A 24,394-nucleotide genomic window follows, 5' to 3' on the forward strand; every position below is an offset into this window, starting at 1 on the left:
ACAGAGCGTCAATAATCCCTTTCTTCCGAACTGAAACGATCATCCCACCTCCCCCGACACCTTGATGCTCCCCGTTCTAGTCTGTCTACTATGTGAGTGGAATCTTTCACTGCTACTACAGACATCAAGCATTGTGTCAAGTATTAAGCATATGAGAAATCTACCCATTTATCCCCTTCCACACACTCAAAGCTCTGATTGAACTCCTGCAACAGCCAAAATGTAGGTTTCCCCCCACATTTCTTGTCTGCTTGGGACATATCCCTCAATAGCTGTAAATATGTAGATTTTTGTTTTTATTTTTTTCACTAGATTTAGACCGGGATAAAGATGATTGTCTTCTTTATTAGCGTTAACACAGTGGAGCCAGTCCATACAACAGTCACACATTTTTGGTCTATGTTAACCACCCCATGTGACCCTCGTGTAATGTACAATTTTTGTTAAAAAAAAAATTGTGCGCAAAATTTTATTGCTGCTAACTAAATTAATAATTACACATCCTTTGGCTTTCAAACCATCGAGTGAACGGCGTACAGCAAACCTTCTCATGATAATATGCCTATCCAAGATAGTTTATTAGTTCCATGAAATATCAAATTGAATCTGAAATCATTTCGCTAAGCCTGGGCCTGATAGCTCAGCAGATATCTAAAGATTTATGTATTATGTTCTAACTAGACTTGATGGGTCATTAACATTCTGAAAACTGGAAGAGGAGAGCAACATCTGGGTACCTTCCATATGAAAGTAGTTGTTTCCCCTAGTTTGGATGTAATGGTTGCTCTTACCATCAGGTGTTCATGATTGATGAATGGTCTTAGAGTGAAATAGAGTGAAATAAATGTGAAGGATTTTAACAGCCTCAAACGTGGAAATCAAAAGAGAATGAGTTTCAGGCTTGGAGCATTATGAAAAACTCCAGTGGCTTTTAGCTTGCAGTTTGGCTCATAGCAATTGTTATGAGCTATCTTTTACCTTCTAGTCAGTCAGTCAGTCAAGAATAACTTTATTTGGGTTCAAAGAACCATTAAAGTTTATGATAAAATTAACACAGTATTTAAAACAATTATAAGCAATAAGATAAAAAGACAATTCATAAAATTCTGGGAACATAACATTCTTTACACATTGAATTGAATTAGCATGGTATTACACAGTTCATAAAATTCCCCAAGCATAAGATTTTAAATCTACAGTGAACGTTTTAAGACGGCATGAAATAAAACCATTTGTTGTATGGAAGCTCTTGTAGCGTTTTCTAATAGCCGTAGAAACCTTTATGTAATTGGCTACCGCAATGCAGGTATCAGGGGTAGCCAATGTGTGCAGGAAGTTAAAACCATCAATGTATGTGCAGGGGCAGATTCTCCTTAATAACGGCACTAAGAATTTACTCCTCGCCGTTTTGTATAAGGTGCAGAATAGAATTAAGTGCATAGTGCTTTGGCATGTAGAGTTGTCACGCGGACAAGGTATTAGCTTGTCAGCCCACCCTCTTTGACGTGGAAATGCCAACAAAAAGTGCACAGTGCGTAAACGGAATCTGATTAAATGAAATCTAGCCTGCAGATCAGTTGTAAAAGTTAGATAATATAGCAATGGGACGAGGGACATCCGTGGTAGGCCTATCTCATCTTGTTCAAGATAGCGTGTGTTGGCCCTGAAGTAAATTGCCTCTTTAATAATGGCTTTAGCTTTCAGTGGGATACTTTCAGGGTTGTCATAAAAGTGGTCGAACCCTATCTCCTGATATTTGCCCCTCAAGAAGTGGAGCCATGCTATTTTTAGGGCATTGGCCAAGTTTTGGCAGTCTACAATTACTTCTCGTGAAAAAATGTGTTCTTCAGACAGCCAAATTTATGCCCATAAAAAACAAAGGGACGCTAGCTATGCTATTCTCTATAAACTCTAGTCCCAGTTCCTTGTGACATAGACGGGTGGGGGCACTATTCGTGGTAATCAATAACCTTTTGGTGAATTCATTTTCCAATGTTTGTAGCCGACGGCTTTTATGATGTCCTCGCACCCCTGCCCCATATGTTACAATTAAGGCTCCCGGTTTTATGGTATTTATTTTTTTGACATTTCCGTCTGTATTTATCCATATTTATTTTTTGCTAATTTTATCTTTATTTATCCATATTTATTTTTGTTTTTCTGGAAAAATAAAGCTGAAATTAGTATATTTCCACATTTTTTAACCGGTAAATATGACCTCATGCTTGAATGCCTACCAGGTTTAAATGTTGTAAACACCTAAGATTAATCAATGCACTTATAAGAAAATCTGCACATTTCAGTATCAACCTTGTACATATCTACTGCTATTAAAGCCTCTTTACAAAAATTCCTTTCTTTTTTAGCCCCCTTACCTATCAATCCACACAGCTATTGGCCTGGCAGTCACGGCAGACAGTATTTAGAATTACTCAAAAAGCAACCCAATTTCTGTTTTTATCCACATTTAAAAATAAATATAGACAGGAAAGTAAATGTTTTCTGTCTGTATTTACCTATAAAAATCAGTAAAAACGAAAAACAGGGAGCCTTAGTTCCAATAGAGAGGCATTTGGCTTTATATAGGGCAATTAGTTCCCTCACAGGCTTGTGTCCTAATTTACATGCAAAACAAAATAACCCATCCACGGCCCTGTTTGTATAATGGGCTCTTGCTGTGACAAGTGGGTCCCAATTCAACTTGTTAGGAAATAAATTCCCTGGGTACATGAAGTGGTCTACCTTTTCTATTCCCTTGTCCCGTATGACAAAGTTCTAGTTTTTTTGTGGTCTTAAGGCCAATACCATGATACACGATTTGATAAAATTGACTGTTAGGTCGAGTGAGGAAATAAAATCAATAAAATATTGAGGGTTTTCTGAAGGCTATTAGCTGTTGTTACTATGAACACTTTATCGTCTGCATAAGATAATAAAGGAACGGACTTGCTGCCAATTGTAGGAAAATCAAGCTCTCTACTTAATAAAGATGCCTCCAAACCATTTGTGTAGATTAAGAACAGGAAAGGGGCTAAGATACACCCTTGTCGGACACCCTCTGTAGAGCATATCAGATCAGTTTTTCCCCTTGGGTACCTTCTAGTCTTCTTTCATTCTATGCTAGCTCCCTTTGCATGACTTCATCTCTCAAGTGGAGTTTTGGAATGGGATGTGAACTGATGTTCTGAGGTTGACAGCTATTAATAAGCCTGCAGCTGAGGTGGAATAAAGTACTCTCGCTGTTACCAGTTTGTTGTAGTGTGCTATATTTCACTGGTATGGGTTCGTCTGTGAAATCTACCTCCACACAATATAGCAGGCCAAGGAAGAACTTATTAGCATTGACAGGCAGTTCATAACCAATGGACTGCACTAATGCAGATGCTGCTGGCTGATACTGATACAGTTGATCCAAGTGCCCCGACCTGCATAAACGAAGCTACACAGACGGTGAGCTGTGTTTGAGTGAAAAGGGAGAAAACAGTGTAGTTTGGCAGTGGAACGCATCTGCATTACAGGAAGAGGAACAGTAGGAAGCCCAATGTACAGCAGGGGACATCTGAGGAAGGCAGGTCCATCAAGCAGTGTCTACTGGGTCTCAAGCAGTAAAAGCACAATGCTCAGTGAAGAGTGATATATACTGGAAGAAGCCTATCCACCATCAAAAGAAGTTACGTCGTGGAACATGACATCATTGCCGCCATCTTGTCAAGTTGATATACTGCCCATTGGTTGACCTAGCTGGCACCGCCTGCACTGTGGTGTCTTGTAATCCGTTTTCTCTGGCTTCTTGAGGTGTTTTGAATTAACAGTGACAGGCATGCCTAAACACGGCAGTTGTATTTCTTAAAGATTTCTCTGTAATTTGTGTCTGCACCTAGGGTGCTTAAAGCAAGAGGTGTGCAGGCACACCATCTTCTGTTAACTATACTGAGTCAGACAAGATATTGACAGAAATGTACTGAATGCAGTAGACTCATTATGGTAACAGGCACACTTGTAAAAACTTAGCAGAAAGCCTGTTATTGCCATAAAAATGCTTTAAAGGGTGTGCTTCCTTGCACATGTTTTGCGCATAGTGGCACCTGTGGTGGACTGAATTTAAAAGGAAATCTTTTCCACTCCATTTGGGCACTCTTGCTTTCTGTTGAAGTCTCGGTATTCGGACATTTAGGAAGCCTCCATGCAGAATGTGTCTCTCCCTCCATTCTTCTTGGCTCTTGCTGATGAGCTGCCCAGTAGGTTGGCTAAGTGGAAGAAGGTTTTCCAAAATTATATCTTAACTAGTTTGAGCGTGGAAAGGAATCTTGTATTGTTATTACATACTCTGCAGGCAGAGGGGAAAGAGCCCCTACGGACAGGGTTGGATTGGGATAAAAAATTGTCCTGGGCACACCAAAAAATAGTGGCCCACATTTGCATATTGCCTTTCCACAAAACACTTCTTCAGCGAAGTTTTATGAAAAGAAAGGGGGTGGGTGCATGTTTTAGTAATTTCACTTAGATAAACAAAATGCACAGATTATTTCACACTGCCTAGCCACACATGAATGCAAGCGAGACAACTTCTGCTCAGGTCCCCTGCCCGCTCAATCAGCATACATTAATAGGCTGGCCCAGCGAGAGAAAGGGAGTGATACCTTTGCCCGTCTGCCTCTAGAAAGGCCACTCAGGCACCCACTGGGCCGCTGGCGGCATCCTAAAAGCTTAGACTGCCCCCAGGCTGCCCAAAAAAACAGCCCACCACTGGAGCTCGGCTACCTGCCCTTCGCCCATTTCCCAAGTGCCTGCCTAACCATACCGCCCCCGCTTATAGAACATGCCAGAGCTGATCCAATGGGAAAAACAAGGGCTCAATGAACATGAAGACTTGATTTGCACTACTTGCCATGCGTAAGCTGTTTCTTAGAAATCTATATTTTGAGTACAGGGTTGAAAAGGACTGCAAGTCAGTTGAGGCGTGCATCACTGTTCTAAGAAGATTAGTAGAAATATGCAAGTTTGAAGCACCAGTAGAGGAACGTATTAGGTATCAATTTCTTTTGGACTGCACAAATTACAAAATTTGTGAAGATCTTTGGCTCAAGGACGATCCACCTCTTGAGGACGTCATCTTAATATCAAAAAGGGTAGAGCATATGATGAGGAGCTGTGTGAATGAGTTGAGAAAGGAGAAGGATGTGAGGACTGAAGTGAGTACTGTTGATATGAGGGGAGGGAGTAAATCGATTGTGAAGTTTAACGGTCTGTACTTTAGATGTGGGCAAGTAGGGCACATGGCTAATAATATGGAGTGTCCTTTACAGTGTTTTGTGTGCAACAAGTGTGGGTACAGAGGGCATTTCATAAAATGGTGTCTTAGTTTTGACTAGTCACCCAGGGACTTGACAGTGAAGAAGTTTTCCAAAGAAGCTGTAATGCAAATGGGAGAAATAATTTTAGTAAATGCTATTGATGAGGTGTCAATAGATAGTGCACAGTTAAATATTATGATGGACCCTTGCTCCATGTTAAGTATAATTTTGGAGAAAGTGTACAAGCTCTTTTTTTTTTGTTTGTTTTAACTCCAAAGACGGCTCTACACTGTATCACCATTAGGCCTCGAGAGTATTTTGGGCTGGAAATCAAGATGCAGGGATATTTTATGGGTATGATTAAGTATAAAGACAGACTTTTAAGCTCGCACCACCAAAATCAGGTTTCTTCTTCGATCCCAATTGCCAACCACAAGTCTATGTGCCAAACGATGGAGGGATGTGCAGGTTTTTCTAGTATGGTTCCTGATGTGTTCTCCAAAGACTGAGAGTGCATGATTAATTACGTTCACCGCATCAGTCTTAAAGCACGAGAAGTTGCATGTGTATCTACGGTTTTAGCATGTCTCTGGGAATTTAGGATGCTGTACTCCTGGAGCTGGAAAGTTGGCTGGGTTATTTCATCTGTTGAGTCTACTAAATGGCTGACTTCTTTCGTTGCTGCAAGAAAGGCTAGTGGAGCGAGGAAGTAGGCATCACATTGCAAGTGTAGAAATATTTGATTGGTAGGAATAGATATCATACGCAGGTCGTATTGTGAAAAACAGGTGTGAAACCCAAGCATGAGTTGGTGAACATAATTTGTAAATTGAATACTCATGGCAATAGGGAAGATGTAGCTTCCACTCGCAGTATGGTGGAGTGCTATAGTCATTTCTTGTCCAACTTATCATACAAGACGAACAGGTTGCAGGATTTGTGTAGGAAATGTGTATATTCCTGTTATAGTAGTAAAGGGTTAATGAGCTGTTTTGCTTCAGGTGAATGGGTGTGACAAAGTCAATTGCATGTGCCTGTAGGGCATTGATAGATGCCGTAGTCAATTATTCCTTAGTAAAAGGAACAGAGGTCCAGAGCACTTTCAAAAATAAAAATTAATGGATGCTAGACAGACCATAGTAGGCTGCTGTTAGATTGTCCATGTCCAGCCGGACATGGAGTTTATTAATATACAGTAATCAAGAGATTCATAACATTTCAATTTAGAAACAGGGTTTCAGAAATGACGGGCACAATCCTGTGCTTAACTCAGGACAGAAAGTAAAGAGAGATATAGTTGGTAAAGAAAAGAGGAGATTTTTCAAGCAAAGAAGAGTAGAGCAGACTGGTGCACTTTTTAAATCAATATTGCAAGTGTATACCAGAGTAGTACATACAGAAATTGGTACAAAAATAGTGACACTGTATGACTACTTAAAAAGGTCAACGTTTCGATCCCGCACTCTAAATTACATAGGGATCATCATCAGGACTTTATAAAATTACTGTGCCTGGTTTGAACATTGATGCGCCTCTGGGCTGTGGGGTGGGCTCAAATTGGAACCGAATGTATCCGTAGTGCGGTCCGCAATTCATAGAATTAAAGGATTATTTTGCTTCGCTTCCGAGTGAAGGTAAACTACCGGCACGGTTGGCACGGTGTTTCTGTTGAGGATAAACAATATTAGGGTGTGAGAGACCTTACGCTGGTGACAGCAACAATCTGGGAGAGAAGGCAAGAATGATTACCTTTAGAATTCAAAAAATTCAATTCCGGAGTAGTGAGAAACCGGAATGGGAGTGGCGACACGAAAGCTTCGTGGTTTCCGGGGAGGTTCACGGATAGACTCCGTGAACAAGGGCACAATGGTCATGTGGATAAGGCAGCGGTCCTTCAATGGTTAAATCCGCAGAATGGCGGAACGATGTCCGTCGGAGTTGTGCAAGCTGGCACGACCGTCTACTGCAGTAGACGGTCGTTTACTGCCTTATCCACAGGACCATTGTGCCCTTGTTCACTGAGTCTATCCGTGAACCTCCCCGGAAACCACGAAGCATTCGTGTCGCCACTCCCATTCCGGTTTCTCACTACTCCGGAATTGAATTTTTTGAATTCTAAAGGTAATCATTCTTGCCTTCTCTCCCCGATTGTGGAAACCCAAGCATGAGTTGGTGAACATAATTTGAAAATTGAATACTCATGGCAATAGGGAAGATGTAGCTTCCACTCGCAGTATGGTGGAGTGCTATAGTCATTTCTTGTCTGACTTATCATACAAGACGATCAGGTTGCAGGATTTGTGTAGGAAATGTGTATATTCCTGTTATAGTAGTAAAGGGTTAATGAGCTGTTTTGCTTCAGGTGAATGGGTGTGACAAAGTCAATTGCATGTGCCTGTAGGGCATTGATAGATGCCGTAGTCAATTATTCCTTAGTAAAAGGAACAGAGGTCTAGAGCACTTTCAAAAATAAAAATTAATGGATGCTAGACAGACCATAGTAGGCTGCTGTTAGATTGTCCATGTCCAGCCGGACATGGAGTTTATTAATATACAGTAATCAAGAGATTCATAACATTTCAATTTAGAAACAGGGTTTCAGAAATGACGGGCACAATCCTGTGCTTAACTCAGGACAGAAAGTAAAGAGAGATATAGTTGGTAAAGAAAAGAGGAGATTTTTCAGGCAAAGAAGAGTAGAGCAGACTGGTGCACTTTTTAAATCAATATTGTAAGTGTATACCAGAGTAGTACATACAGAAATTGGTACAAAAATAGTGACACTGTATGACTACTTAAAAAGGTCAACGTTTCGATGTATATTGTATATTAATAAATTGTATATTAATAAACTCCATGTCCGGCTGGACATGGACAATCTAACAGCAGCCTACTATGGTCTGTCTAGCATCCATTAATTTTTATTTTTGAAAGTGCTCTGGACCTCTGTTCCTTTTCCTAAGGAATAATTGACTACGGCATCTATCAATGCCCTACAGGCACATGCAATTGACTTTGTCACACCCTTTCACCTGAAGCAAAACAGCTCATTAACCCTTTACTACTATAACAGGAATATACACATTTCCTACACAAATCCTGCAACCTGTTCGTCGTGTATGATAAGTTGGACAAGAAATGACTATAGCACTCCACCATACTGCGAGTGGAAGCTACATCTTCCCTATTGCCATGAGTATTCAATTTACAAATTATGTTCACCAACTCATGCTTGGGTTTCACACCTGTTTTTCACAATACGACCTGGGTATGATATCTATTCCTACCAATCAAATATTTCTACACTTGCAATGTGATGCCTACTTCCTCTTCCGGGGAGGTTCACGGATAGACTCAGTGAACAAGGGCACAATGGTCCTGTGGATAAGGCAGCGGTCCTTCAATGGTTAGATCCGCAGAATGGCGGAACGATGTCCGTCGGAGTTGTGCAAGCTGGCACGACCGTCTACTGCAGTAGACGGTCGTGCCAGCTTGCACAACTCCGACGGACATCGTTCCGCCATTCTGCGGATCTAACCATTGAAGGACCGCTGCCTTATCCACAGGACCATTGTGCCCTTGTTCACGGAGTCTATCCGTGAACCTCCCCGGAAACCACGAAGCATTCGTGTCGCCACTCCCATTCCGGTTTCTCACTACTCCGGAATTGAATTTTTTGAATTCTAAAGGTAATCATTCTTGCCTTCTCTCCCCGATTGTTGCTGTCACCAGCGTAAGGTCTCTCACACCCTAATATTGTTTATTCTCAACAGAAACACCGTGCCAACCGTGCCGGTAGTTTACCTTCACTCGGAAGCGAAGCAAAATAATCCTTTAATTCTATGATTTGCGGACCGCACTACGGATACATTCGGTTCCAATTTGAGCCCACCCCACAGCCCAGAGGCGCATCAATGTTCAAACCAGGCACAGTAATTTTATAAAGTCCTGATGATGATCCCTATGTAATTTACAGCGCGGGATCGAAACGTCGACCTTTTTAAGTAGTCATACAGTGTCACTATTTTTGTACCAATTTCTGTATGTACTACTCTGGTATACACTTGCAATATTGATTTAAAAAGTGCACCAGTCTGCTCTACTCTTCTTTGCCTGAAAAATCTCCTCTTTTCTTTACCAACTATATCTCTCTTTACTTTCTGTCCTGAGTTAAGCACAGGATTGTGCCCGTCATTTCTGAAACCCTGTTTCTAAATTGAAATGTTATGAATCTCTTGATTACTGTATATTAATAAACTCCATGTCCGGCTGGACATGGACAATCTAACAGCAGCCTACTATGGTCTGTCTAGCATCCATTAATTTTTATTTTTGAAAGTGCTCTGGACCTCTGTTCCTTTTACTATTGATTCGTACCCTCGGTCCAAAGCTACCTTAAGGGTCCCCCCTTGTTTTTCTAGAGTCGGTAGTCAATTATTCCATCATCAAAAAGGAGACGTGGGCGGTCTGTTGTACCATCAAGATATTCAGGTGGTTATTGAGGGCAGTATAGATGCAGTTTGGACTGACCGTAAACTGCTGAAGATTTTCTCCAAGAAAGTTTTAGACATGGTTTCCTCCACGATAAGGAAATGGGCTGTTATGTTGAAAGAATATACGTTCAATGTGGGGTACATTCCAGGAGTAAAAAATAATGCAGCTGACTGTCCAGATTGATGAAGGAGGAGGTTGGTGAGAGTGTTTTCGTAGAGAATGAAGTGTGTATTAGAGATAGTGTCTGTGTGGTGGGTGGGTGGGGGGGGGATCAGGGGGGGCGCTATCTTTGGAAGAGTGAAGCTGCACAAGACTAGGCATTATTCCTGTTTTTTAAAGCGGCATGGCCAGAAACAAGAGTCTTTGATGTTTAAAGATCATATTGAGTGGTCAGAGATGAGCTGTCAGCGCATAATGGGTCAGCACACAGAGGCAGTCGATTGGTAGCTCCATATGGATTGTGTAATAAAATCTTTGACTTTGCTCTAGGGATAGTGAAATCTAGGGAGAGAATCCACTCAGATTTTTGGTGCCCTGGACTTGGTTTAGAAATAGTAAGAGAGTCGGGGAGTGTATGGAGAGTGATAAAGTCCAAGACGCCTCCTGCCCAATGTACTGTAGATCATTGCCCAATGGGTCCTGGCAAGAAGTTACCTTAGATATTGCATCTTCTGAGTGGTAAAAATTATACTCCATACTTATTTGTAGCTATGGATATGTTCTCTAGATGGTCAGAGATTGCATGTGCCAGTGGCATATCTTCTGGAGCAGTGATAAGCTTTCTTGAAGGCCTATTTAGACACAAGGCAGTTCTTCCTAGTATTTTGACAGACAATGGTGTTCTATTTTGTTTGTGTGAAATGGAAGAGAGGTTACTATTGTGTCGTCTTGCTAATAAGAAATCCTCTTTCTATGATCCTAAGACCAAGTAGATAGGTTTAACCCAATTAGATAGTAGATAGGTTTAACCAAACTATCAAGGAGAGTTTACAAGTGGCACAGTCCAGTCCTCTTGATTGGAAGAAAGTGGTTCAGAGGCATTTGGTTGCCAATTGCCTTGCTTCTCAAGTCTTCGACATTCGCTCTTAGAGTGATTCAGAGGACAAAAATCCAAAACTAAACTGGTAAGAGCATGGATGGAGTGGAACAAGGGTTTGGATGAGTGTTTCAGTGGAGGGTGATTGGAAGAGATATGAGCTGGAAAATAATGTGGAGGAAGAAAGACTTTGATTACAGACATGTTGTTGGGGAAATCAAGGTCAAGGCTGGGGAATTAAAGGCCAAGGCTGGTGAATGGGTCAAAGGCAAGCCATGGTCAAAATTTACTGAGCCCAGGAAAGTCATCAGGCTTTTTAATGATGCAATCAAGGTGGCTGTTGGCAGAATTTGGAATCTCAGAAGATTGATAGTGTGATTAGAAGCTGCCATTTCTGGTAAGAGAGAGCAATCTGAGAAGTTGAAAAACAGCAGGCGGATGGTGGGGCAGCTGGAAGGTCTGTTGACGTTGGAAATCATGTTCGCATAAGAGGGACATGAAATTGCAAGAAACTTGGTTCTCTCCGAGATTATGTGTAGAGTTTTTCTTGAGTCTTGTACCCTGCTATTTTGTTCTCATTTGTTTCCTGGGTTTCGATTTTTGTGAGTGTTTGCTTGTATAAAAAAGAAAGATGTATGGTGTCTCTTACCTGCTAGTCTCTCTTTTTTCATTCTCCGCTGATTGCCTTTCTGTGAGTTCATCTCTGACATGGGGTTCAGTGTGCTTCAATCAGCAAAGCAGCAAATGTAGTGACAGAAGTCCTGATACTTGTACCAATTCTGTTATAGCGCTTAGACGCCTCAGGGTAGTAATGCGGTTTATAAGTTTAAAAAACATAACATATTCTATAGTTGTTTTTTCTTGGTAAGCCAGTGGCTGAGGTGAAATAGACGACCTGTGCTTTTACCAATTTGTTATAGTGTGGTATTGTTCAGGTTACTCTTATGAATTTTAAAAAAGACCAGAGCTACTTTATTCCCACTGAGGAAAAATTAATAGGAGGGGAATACAATAATAGCAGTGTGTTAACTGGGACATAAAAACAATCCAATTTGAAGTAGGTGCTAAATTCATGTGTCTAACGTCCTTCCAGATCAGTTTTAAAATACGTTGGTTTACTTTCTAATGCAGAATGACAACTTCTGTTGTTAACAAAACATAATCACATGGGACTTAGACAGAATTTTCAGCAACTTTTCTCTACAGCTGCAGAGAAATGACCATATAACTTGCTTTGTTTTCAGGACTCTATTCCAGTGGCTACGTGTATCCTAGGAGACAGCTCAGATACCACATCATCTTCTTTTGCACAAAGATTGGGTATGTTGACTATACTACATGTCTTCAGTTGATTGCACCATGCTCTTAACTCAACTATAACATTTTATTATTCTTTCATCCTTTTCCTACAGTGTTTATTACAATTAATGCAACAAAAGGAACAATAGAAATTATTGTCATGTACTTGAATATACTTGGAAGGAGAAGAAAAGCACAATATAACAATTTCTCAATCAGCTTAACCATAAGACGCCCCAGGGCAATCGTGCACTTTAGAAATACCAAATCAAATCAAAATCAAATCAGAAGTAGATACAAAAAGGACAAAATTTAATTGGAATTGCATTTACATAATACTTACTACCCCTGATGAGGCGCTGTAGAACTTACAGTAAAGGTCCATGTAAAACAATAGAATGCTCATTGTCTTTTAGTCTGTATGTCACTCGCCCCAAAAAAATCTGGGTTATATAATTTAGCCAGTTCCAGCTCCCATTGCTGATAAAACAAGGTATTGTTGCAGTGCAAGTATTAAAGGGTAAAGAAACTTCCTGCTGGTACCCTTTGTAGCATGGGAAAAAATAGAAATGGCAAAGCATAAGACCCCTCCCCCAGCAAAGCTGCCTGTTATAGCTATCCAATGATGCACACCTATCCACTTTGACCGTCTGAGACACACCACACAGCCCCCACCCTAGAGGTACACCTATTAGCGCATCCCTAAGTCATCTGCCTCATCCTCTGAACAGACCTCCTACCCGCAACAAAGTATTATTGCCAGCAAGCTAATTTCTCTATAGTGTATTTAATATTGGGGTAGAAAAGATACCACGTACGCCAGGATACCCGTGGGGTGACAGTAAGCGCTATACAAGTTTTAAAATCAATCAATCAATCAAAATAGTCATTTACAAATAGACTGTTGCTCTCGCTGCGTCTTGACAAGTTATCCAACAAAACTAACATTTTGCTGAATTTATTTTGCCCAAAGTGTCATTAGTAGATGTAACATGTTTAGTTTTGTTTTCGGTCTTCATTTAGCAGTAAAATACTGATCACTTTTCAGTGAGGTAATCTTGGTTCACTCAAAACTTTAATACAGTTCAGTTTTTACAGAGCTAAAATCCTGACACCATGATGTTCCACTTTCATTAAATCTCTTCTGTTCTTTGGTGCTGACTTAACAATTTAAATGGGAAAATACCAAAGTTTGAAAAACATAAACTCAGATGTAAAGATGAGGACACCAGTTTCCTTGAAGAAAGGTTTATTCTGTGTCGAAGTAACAGCACACCAGAAAGGGAGGACAATGCAGTAACACACAACGTGTCGAATCCCCTACTATCAGCTGGCATTCTAGAATGCCAGCTGATCACATCACAATACAGGTAAGTGCGCGAGGGAGTACGGGTGCCTAGGGGAGAATTGAAATGGAAATTTCTGAAAGTATGCCTCTCTCTTTGGCATAATGCTGGTCCCGCCCCAAAAGGTTATGGGCATTGTATTTTTTGACAGTAGGTTGTCCTTTCAAATTGGTGACTTTTATTTGTACTCAGTAAATATCAGGGAAGGGGAAGGAGAAGCTAGGGTTAAAGAGGCCCCACTCTGCTCCCAAGCATATGTTAGCAAAAATCAAAAGAGAGTGGAAGCTGTGTCTTGAGGTATCCTTTTGAAAACAATCTGTGGGATCCTCAACAACTATTTACGGGTATGCTTTGCCACTAGCGTAGTGATAGTTGATAGCATCATCATCAGGTCTTCCTTTCTCCAACCAGGAGGTCATCTCTTTCCATCAGAGAGATTTTTCGTGGGGATCCACAACAGTGTAAGTAGTCTAAAGTTACCTCTTGGGTAGCATTAGACCTTTAATAAAAGTTAGACAAGGATAAAGTTAAAAGAAAAGTAGATGTGTATGATGGACGTGCAATGTATCCATCACATCTTGTAGTGAGGTCAAGGTCTACATGTTTCAGCCTTCTTGCGCCCGTGAAAGGTAGGCGGCTTTCATCAGGACCAATCAGAAGATTGAATTCGGAGGATTCCTTTGTCTTAATAAGGTCAGGTTGGACACTGTCCCTGAGTTCTATTAGGGTACCGGTCAGCTATTTGGCTCTGGTACGAAAATAACTATGTTCTCATCTTTGTTTCGGTCTATGCGGGCCCCACAGGTACAGAGAGAAGACATTGCTTCTGCCCTCTTGTGAAATGGAGCTACCGTATCAGGATCGTTCCTCCCGATCCGATGATAGATGCTATCAACTATCAGTACACTACTGGCAAAGCATACACCACTGACCGTAAATATTCTTTAATTTGTATACATAAATTTCATCAAAGCAGTTGTTATCTTTCATTTGGTGACCGTCCTGACTCTCTCAGAAGCGGTCGCTCCCCACGCTCCCTGGTCTCTTGGGTATCGTAGTGCTTTGCTCGCATTGCTTTTAAGATAATTGGTGCCTGCTTCAGTATCGTAGCGCTCTATTGCTCACTGCTGCCAAGAATTAATCTGTGCATTGCTCGCATTGCCTTTAAAGTATTTGTGCTAAGAATTAATTTGTGCATTGCTCGCATTGCCTTTAAAAGTATTTGTGCCAGTTTAATATCGTAGCGCTCGCATTGCTTGGTATAAATAAATAATTAGTGCCTGATTGTGCCGGTGCCACTGCCCATAGCGATATTCCACATTGTGCCCCAATCTCGTCCTGTTTCGGTTTTACTTTTGCTGCCATCTTGTTGTTGTGCCTCGTAGCCCGTCTCTCCACCCCGCTCCCGCCTCCCAGCTGCTCCTCCCTCCCACTGATAGCTAAGGCTCGTACCGTCTGCAGAAGCGCTGTGACCGTCCTGACTCTCTCAGAAGCGGTCGCTCCCCACGCTCCCTGGTCTCTTGGGTATCATAGTGCTTTGCTCGCATTGCTTTTAAGATAATTGGTGCCTGCTTCAGTATCGTAGCGCTCTATTGCTCACTGCTGCCAAGAATTAATCTGTGCATTGCTCGCATTGCCTTTAAAGTATTTGTGCCAAGAATTAATTTGTGCATTGCTCGCATTGCCTTTAAAAGTATTTGTGCCAGTTTAATATCGTAGCGCTCGCATTGCTTGGTATAAATAAATAATTAGTGCCTGATTGTGCCGGTGCCACTGCCCATAGCGATATTCCACATTGTGCCCCAATCTCGTCCTGTTTCGGTTTTACTTTTGCTGCCATCTTGTTGTTGTGCCTCGTAGCCCGTCTCTCCACCCCGCTCCCGCCTCCCAGCTGCTCCTCCCTCCCACTGATAGCTAAGGCTCGTACCGTCTGCAGAAGCGCTGTGACCGTCCTGACTCTCTCAGAAGCGGTCGCTCCCTGGTCTCTTGGGTATCGTAGTGCTTTGCTCGCATTGCTTTTAAGATAATTTGTGCCTGCTTCAGTATCGTAGCGCTCTATTGCTCACTGCTGCCAAGAATTAATCTGTGCATTGCTCGCATTGCCTTTAAAGTATTTGTGCCAAGAATTAATTTGTGCATTGCCTTTAAAAGTATTTTTGCCAGTTTAATATCGTAGCGCTCGCATTGCTGGGTATAAATAAATAATTAGTGCCTGATTGTGCCGGTGCCACTGCCCATAGCGATATTCCACATTGTGCCCCAATCTCGTCCTGTTTCGGTTTTGCTTTTGCTGCCATCTTGTTGTTGTGCCTCGTAGCCCGTCTCTCCACCCCGCTCCCGCCTCCCAGCTGCTCCTCCCTCGCTCCGCCCCCCTCCACTCTCCGCATATGACAGATGCATTTGCGTGCAGCGTCCGGCGCGCCAAAGGTAAGCCCGTCTACGCCCGTCCGTACCTGGACCGCGCCCAGCGCCAGACCCCCTGCCCCCCCGTAAAATCTACTCCACCCGCATAACGTACGACACCGCAACCCTCTCTGCACTCAACACAGGACGTCTCCCAGACTGCCACCAAGCCGCTCCAGGACACACCCATGGACCTTTCACCTGCCACTCCAGCAAGTTCGACTGCATCAGGACCCACACGAAACCCACCAACGCCAAACTAAGCTCCGACACTAACCACCTGAAGTGCATCTTGCTCAACACCCGCTCGGTCCACAAACACGCCACTGAACTATGGAACCTACTAGACACCACTTCACCGGACGTCGCCTTCCTTACAGAAACTTGGTGAACGCCTCCTCAGCGCCCGACAATCGCCATAGCCATCCCAGACGGCTACAAAATCATCCGAAAGGACCGCATCAACCAGACTGGAGGGGGCATCGCCCTCGTCCATAAAAACACCATCCGCATCACAACCAGTTCCGACGACAACCTCGTAACCGCCGAACACCTTCACTTCCAGATTCACATCGACCCTAAGACCACACTCAGAGGCACCCTCATCTATAGACCACCAGGACCCCGCACACAATTTAGCAAAGACATCTCAGACTTCATCAGCCCACACGCCCTTCCCTCCAAGGACTACATTCTACTAGGAGACCTCAACTTCCACCTGGAGAAAAACAACGACAGCAACACCACCACCCTGCTGGACAATCTCGCCAATCTCGGACTCAAACAACTAGTAAACATCCCCACCCACCACGCCGGACACACGCTCGACCCAATCTTCTCCTCCAGCAAGCACATCTCCTTCAACCACGCCACAGGACTCCATTGGACAGACCACAGATGCATCCACTTCAACTACCGAAAGACACCGACCCACAACCAATGCCCCGTAGAAACTGGAACAAAATTACCACCGACCAGCTCACCACATCGCTATACCAAAACCCTCCCATCAAATCATCGGACCCAAATCAAGCAGCCATCCACCTCACACAATGGATCACCCACAGCGCTGACGAATTAGCACCCTTGAAAAACCATCATAACAAGCCAGGTAGCAAAAAAGCCCCCTGGTTCAATGACAACCTTAAAAACTCCAAAAAGAACTGCCGCACCCTCGAAGGCCTGGAGAAAAAACCCAACCACAGACAACATGACCGCCCTCAAGGATGCCACCCGCAAACACCACCAGCTGATCAGATCCTCCAAGAAATCAGCATTTAAGGATCGACTCGACAACAACGCCCACAACAGCAAGGAACTGTTCAACATCGTCAAAGAGTTTACCAATCCCAGCGCCGCCACCAACGACATCATTCCCTCTCAAGACCTCTGCGACTCTCTAGCCTCGTTCTTCCACAGAAAAATCGCCGACATACATAACAGCTTCGACGACCAGTCCACCCCACTTACCTCCGAATTGAAGCCCCCCACCACCATCCTTTGCGCCTGGAACCCAATCAGCACTGAAGACACCATCCGCTTGATGAACTCCATCCACTCCGGATCGCCAACCGACCCATGCCCCCACCACATCTTCAACAAAGCCAACTCCATCATCGCACCCCATCTCCGGGATATCATCAACTGCTCCCTCAACACCGCTACCTTCCCGGAAAGCTGGAAACATGCCGAACTCAGCGCCCTCCTGAAAAAACAGACAGCAGACCCTACCGAACTTAAGAACTACCGCCCCATTTCGCTCCTCCCATTCCCTGCCAAAGTCATTGAGAAAACCGTCAACAATCAGCTCGCCGCCTTACTCGAGTCCAACGGCTCCCTCGACCCTTCACAGTCCGGCTTCTGAGCCAAACACAGCACCGAGACCGCCCTCATCGCAGCCACAGACGACATTCGAACACTACTTGACAACGGAGAAACAGCTGCCCTCATCCTTCTGGACCTCTCTGCAGCATTCGACACGGTCTGTCATACCACCCTTGTACAACGCCTCAGCAACGTCGGGATACAAGGAAAAGCATTGGATTGGATCATATCATTCCTCGCCGGAAGAACCCAGAGAGTCCGCCTCCCCCCCCTTCAGATCAGAGGCCTCCGAAGTCATCTGCAGCATACCACAAGGATCTTCGCTCAGCCCCACCCTCTTCAACGTCTACATGAGCCCCCTCGCATCCATCGCACGCCAACACAACCTCAACATTATTTCCTACGCTGACGACACACAGCTGATCTTCTCCCTCACTAAAGACCCAAGCACCGCCAAAACCAACCTACACGATGGGATGAAAGACGTAGCCGAGTGGATGAAGAACAGCCGTCTAAAACTGAATTCAGACGGAAGTCCTCATCCTAGGATCATCCCCCTCCGCTTGGGACGACTCTTGGTGGCCACCAGCCCTAGGAAGCGCACCCAAACCAACGGACCACGCACGCAACTTGGGCTTCATCCTGGACTCCTCCCTCTCGATGTCCAGACAAGTCAACGCCATCTCATTATCATGCTTTAACATCCTACGTATGCTCAAAAAGATCTTCCGCTGGATCCCCACTGAAACAAGAAAGACGGTCACCCAAGCACTTGTCACTAGCCGATTGGACTACGGAAACACCCTTTACGCCGGTACCACAGCCAAAGTACAGAAAAAACTCCAACGCATTCAGAACGCCTCCGCCAGACTCATCCTAGACATTCCCCCGCCACAATCACATATCCGGTCCCCTGAGAGACCTTCACTGGCTCCCCGTCAACAAGAGAATAACGTTCCGTCTCCTCACCCACGCACACAAAGCCCTCTACGACCTAGGACCTAAATACCTCAACACGCGCATGACCTTTTACTCCCCCACACGCCAACTACGGTCGTCCAATAAAGCCCTCGCCGCGATTCCACGCATCCAAAGATCCACCATGGGAGGAAGATCTTTCTCCTACTTAGCGGCCAAAACATGGAATTCTCTCCCCACCCACCTCCGCCTCACACAGAACCACCTCTCCTTCAGAAAACAACTCAAAACCTGGCTATTTGATAAGTAACAAACATCTCCTTCCTCCAAGCGCCTTGAGACCCTCTGGGTGAGTAGTGCGCTATATAAATCCTAACTTGACTTGGCTCCATTTTGCCACCCAGACGAAATTAAGGAAAGACACCAGTACCACAACATAGAAGTTCCTGTGAAAAGCTGATTGTAGAATAAAAGCTAGCAGAACCAGAACCTCAAATAGGCCAACTACCTGTAACCACAAATGAAACGCAAGGCTGACTGAAACAGTATACCTCTTCAAAGTCCTGTTTTTATAATTGGAGGGTTTCAGGGATTCTGCTCGACCACGGGCTGGGGGTCTTAGAGGGCTTTACCTCGTTGACCAGGTGGATCCATTGCTTATTAAAGTTTCCCTCTTTTCCAGCACTGCCGAGGATTTATCAATCGGTTTGGATGCAGATGCCTTCGAGAAGGACGTCCTGCAAACATTTGAGAGAATTGCCTGCAAAGTCAAGGAGCTATTGTCCGTGCCATCCACCCATGTGGGAGGGCAAGACTAAAAATGGTTTGATGGGGCCTGCTCCAAGTGACTTCAGCAGTTGAAGACGGCCCTGAAGCAGGTCCCAAGAGATAGGAGCCTTGTGATAGTCTTTAGGCAGGTCTATAAGCAGGCCTTAGCCAAGGGGAAAACATATCTTGCAGGAACTAGTCTGTTGGGAACTAATCCAGGCAAGCGAAGTGGAGATAGCTCCCTTTTCTGGAGGGTAGTAAATTGGCAATGTTTTACAAATGGGACAGATCCGGCTGTATGTACCCACATATCAGAACACCAATAGGTAGACCATTTTGTAGATGTCTATAATTTTGGGGAGGTGGCGGAGGGCGAGCATATGGTAGCTATATAGCTGGGGCAGGTTCCTGCGGTTTTTACTCTGGATGAAGTAACTAAGGGCATATGTGCACTAACGCGGAATAAGGTCCCAGTTCCTGATGGGATCCCTCCGGACTTGTTCAGGATGGATGATGAGCTATGGGCCCCCCTCTTGACTCAGGTCTTGAACACAGCAGCGTGTTGTGGGGTAATAATTGTAGGTATCTTTACATTGCTACTTTAATAACTGTAATAACCTTTATTCAGGTGTGTTCTTTGGAACCTTTTATTGTTTAGTGATTCTACTCTGGTCAATTGAGTTGTTGCTGGCGAGAGGAAGATCACATTTCTTCAGACTCTAATAAAATGTTGAATACTGCTAAGGAGGCCCTGACTTTTTTCACCAATCTTTCAATCAGCAATTTTATTTATAAGCATATAGATGTTAACATATAAATCAGAGAAGCTCCTGTAGGTTTTTTGTCTAAAGGCACTGCAATTGAAACCAGCGATTCTTTTTTAAAACTTATTTTAAACTGAACTTACTTGCATTATTGATGTGCTGTTTTTAACCGGTGTTGTGAAGTTTGAATCTGCACTCGCTTCGTGAGCAGCTCATTATCCTCACTTCCCTTAAAGGTTCATCCTCTGTAACGTAGCGGTCTAGCACTTAGGCACGATCAGCTACTGCACAGCAGGGCTGACTAGCGGGGGAGGAGCCTACACGATATCTGCCACGGTGGAGCAAACGTGCGCAGCGGGCGTGCCAAAGGTGTGCCTAAGGCAAGCCCGTCTGCGCCCGGCCGGATCCAGGGGCCAGAACCCCTGGCCCGTGCAGAGTCTATCCAGCAGACTTTCTTTTAGCCTTGGCCCATTGTTCTGCCTCCCTAAATACTAACTTAGCAGATACCCTTATAACCGAAGGGCTACTAAGGCATCCAACTGCAGTTGGAACTATAAGTACTTTACCGCACCGCCCTAGACAGAACAATCATGGTAGTACACAGGGACTTCGGGTAGCAACCTTGAATACCCGCTCCCTGCAGAAACACAACATGGAGGTCTTTTCACTTCTCCAGCACAACTCAATAGATATTTTAGGGGTTACAGAAACCTGGCTCGAGGATTCTTCCACCCCAGACATAGTAGCGGCCCTGCCTCCGGACTATGAAGCATTATGGCACAATATACAGGGAAATATGAGAGGGGGGTAGCCATCCTATATAATCGGCAGTTGGGGATAGAGACGATTGTCACTGAAAACATTGAGGGTGCAGACATTTTGGGAGCTAAGATCTTCACTAAGACTACTTGTTTGACCCTAGTTGTGGTCTTTCGCCCCTGCGTACTTCCTCCAAATTTATTGAGCGCTTCACCGAATTAGTGAGTGACCTCCGCTCCCGGTATCAATGCATCATGGTGACTGGGGATTTCAATTTACATTGGGACCAGACACCCAGAGATACGCATGCACAACAACTAGAAGATGCATTAACTGCCTTGGAATTTAGCCAACTTGTTAATGTACCCACTCATAACAAGGGTCACATCCTTGACTTAGTCTGGACCACTCACCTGCTCTGGCGGATATCAGCCCTTGTGCCTGGTCTGACCATATTCTGATTAAATGCGTGATACCACGCGAAACTCAGGCACTCCCCTCACGCCCAGAATGCAAGGTTCTGCGTGGGTGGAGGAAAATCAAGGAATGCGACCTTGTGGAGACCCTACGCAACTCAGCTATAGGAAGGCTAGTACCAGACAACCTCGACCAGGAAAGCGAAGTCCTTTCGACTAGGCTGAGGAAGCCATCGACAAAGTCGCCCCACCATGTAGGGAAAGAGTAAGGTACAAAAGTAAAGGGGCCCCTTGGTTCAACGAGGTGTTGCGAGGGAAGAAACAAATACAGCGTCAAGCGGAGAGAGCCTGGCGTAAAGCTTACGATCCAGGTGCTCTCTCGGAATACAAAATTATGCTTGCCTCATAGAAAAAAGACATTGTTGGCAGGAAGGCAGAATATTACAGAACTAAGGCTCCTGGCCGCAGTTAATAAGCAGAAGGAGACCTTTTGTATCTTAACTGAGCTGAGGCAGCCACAGGTACAAAAATCTCCAGTCTGTCCGGAAGACTGTAATAAACTTCAGTCCTATTTTCTACAAAAAAATCTCTGACCTCCTGTCAGTCATCCATCATACCCCGGTTGGCCACATCCCCTCAAGGGGTGCACCCAAACAACTAGCCTATGACAAACCCCTCTCTTCCTTCCCAAGATTAAACCACGACTCACTAAGTGTCATAGTGGCCCGCATTAAATCAAGGTCACCAGCGGACCCTTTTCCATCTAGGATTTTCCGCATGGCACTCCCGGGATTTGAGAATGGGGTCCTCAACCTATTAAATCGGTCCCTTGACATTGGTCAGGTTCCGACCAATTTTAAAGAGATGAGAGTCATACCCTTACTGAAAAAAACCTGGGGCTGATACATCAAATTTTAAAAGCTTTAGACCCATCTCCCAGCTCCCTTTTTAGGTTTCGACTGCAAAAAGCTGCGCAAGCAGCTTTTGCGCAGGAGAAATCTTATGAGAACTGTAGTGTGGCTTTGGGTCGGCCCTCGTCATTCATTGGCTGGCTCCATAAATGGAGCCTAGCCATTGGACGAGGGGCCTGTCCGTCAATGCCGGACCAGATTCGGAGGCGTTCCCGAGATTCTTTGGCTTTTGCCGACGTCACGCGACGTCAGCCGAAAGCCGGGAACGCCCCCCGAATCTGGTCCGGCCGGGCCGTGCTTGTTTAAAATCTTTTGTTCACGAATATTGTCCATGCGGTGCCTAGTTTATTCTGCTGGTCTGTGGTGAGTGTTCCCTGCACTCTGCCAGGTCCGTGAAACCTCGCTGCGCCATGTTACCCCCGAGCTTCTCGCCCCTCCCCCACACTACCATCACGCAGCCTAGCAGTGTGCCATGCAGCTTACTGTGTTGAGTTTTCTTTCTTTATGTCCTCGCTGGGGGCCTCCGTCCGATCCCACCAGGAGGTCCCGCCTCGCCTGGGGTAGCGGTCTCAGGACTCTTGCAGTTGGCGCCGCCTTATCAAGCAGGAATCCACCGCTCCACGATTACCCCCCTGGGCCGTGCACCTTTACCCGCAGCAACAGGGCGGTCTGTCCTTAGCGGCGCCCTTCGCAGGCCTCCCTGCATGACTCTATTACTTCCAAGCTGTTTGCTGATGGTGATTATCACAAAATCCTTCAATGTGTACAAAGTGCTTGCAGACATCCTCCCTTTCCCTGAGCCTCGTCCGCGCTCGTGCCCGTTGAGTGCACATCTCTGTGTGATCCTGGGCGTGCGCAGCGGGGGTAGCTGATGAGCCCTTCGTGCCTTGGTCTGGAGATCTGTGTGTGGGGGGTGGGGGAGGTGAATCCCCACACTGCCTCCACATAGCGCCTCCCAGGTGAAAACATGCCTTCTAGCCGCTCTGCATTCTGTTCGGCTGTTTGCTGATGGTGATTATCACAAAATCCTTCAATGTGTACAAAGTGCTTGCAGACATCCTCCCTTTCCCTGAGCCTCGTCCGCGCTCGTGCCCGTTGAGTGCACATCTCTGTGTGATCCTGGGCGTGCGCAGCGGGGGTAGCTGATGAGCCCTTCGTGCCTTGGTCTGGAGATCTGTGTGTGGGGGAGGTGAATCCCCACACTGCCTCCACATAGCGCCTCCCAGGTGAAAACATGCCTTCTAGCCGCTCTGCATTCTGTTCTGCGTAGACATGTGACTGCCGGGCTTACAGGCTCAGACATTCCTGCTCTAGAGTTCATTACACCCTCTGGGACTCTGGGCCTCTTGAAGCCTCACACTCCCTCCTCATAGCGCCTCCTCGTTGAACACTGGACTTCTAGGGCTCTGAGTTCTGTGTAGACAGACTCAGACATTACTGTTCTGGAGCTCATTACACCCCCCTCTCTCTTGACGCCCCACACTGCCTCCTCATAGCGCCTCCCGGTTGAACACTGGACTTCTAGCCGTTCTGGGTAAACATGTGACTGCCAGGGCGGACAGGCTCAGACGTTCCTACCCGGCTCTGGAGCCCATTACACAACCCCCACGGGACTGCGGGCCTCTTGAAGCCCCACACCACTGCCTCCTCATAGCGCCTCCAGGTTGAACGCTGGACTTCTAGCCGCTGTAGGTACTGTGTAGACATGTGTCTGCCGGGGGCTCAGCCATTTCTGCTCGGTTCTGGAGCTCATTACACACACCCCCTTGCCCCCCACCCCTTGATGCCCTCCACCCCTTGATGCCCTCACTGCCTCCTCACAGTGCCTCCTGGTTTGACACTGGACGTTTTACGAAATAGTACTATTAAAGTACCACCACATAATCGGTTCACGTAAGTACAATGGCGAAGGAACCGGATGTTTAAATTTGTATCTTATAATGGTGCACCCTTCATTTGCAGTTCCGCTATTGCGAAAAGGACATGCGTGTTTTCGTCTTCAAAGGACTTCATTTCTTGCTAGTTTAGCAGCCAATTAGAGGGCCTTCTAACGTGCTGCTCAGCCATTTTTGAAGTCTACTCGAGTGATTAAGAGCCTTGCGAATATTGGCATATCTCCCTTCGATTCTGGTTACAGTTGCGTAGTTAATTTAGTTATTGGG

General features: G+C 45.0%; 1 protein-coding gene across 1 annotated transcript in view; it reads left to right on the top strand.

Annotated features, from left to right (window-relative positions):
• The window catches only part of PSMG4 (proteasome assembly chaperone 4), a 56,464-nt gene that overhangs the window by 10,580 nt on the left and 21,490 nt on the right, over positions 1-24,394 (top strand). Inside the window, exon 2 of the mRNA XM_078688040.1 lies at positions 12,069-12,144. Coding sequence (XP_078544166.1) covers positions 12,069-12,144 — 76 coding nt within the window. The remainder of the gene's footprint in view (positions 1-12,068; positions 12,145-24,394) is intronic.

This window comes from Lissotriton helveticus, chromosome 4_1, assembly GCF_964261635.1.
Source record: "Lissotriton helveticus chromosome 4_1, aLisHel1.1, whole genome shotgun sequence".
NCBI lineage: Eukaryota > Metazoa > Chordata > Amphibia > Caudata > Salamandridae > Lissotriton > Lissotriton helveticus.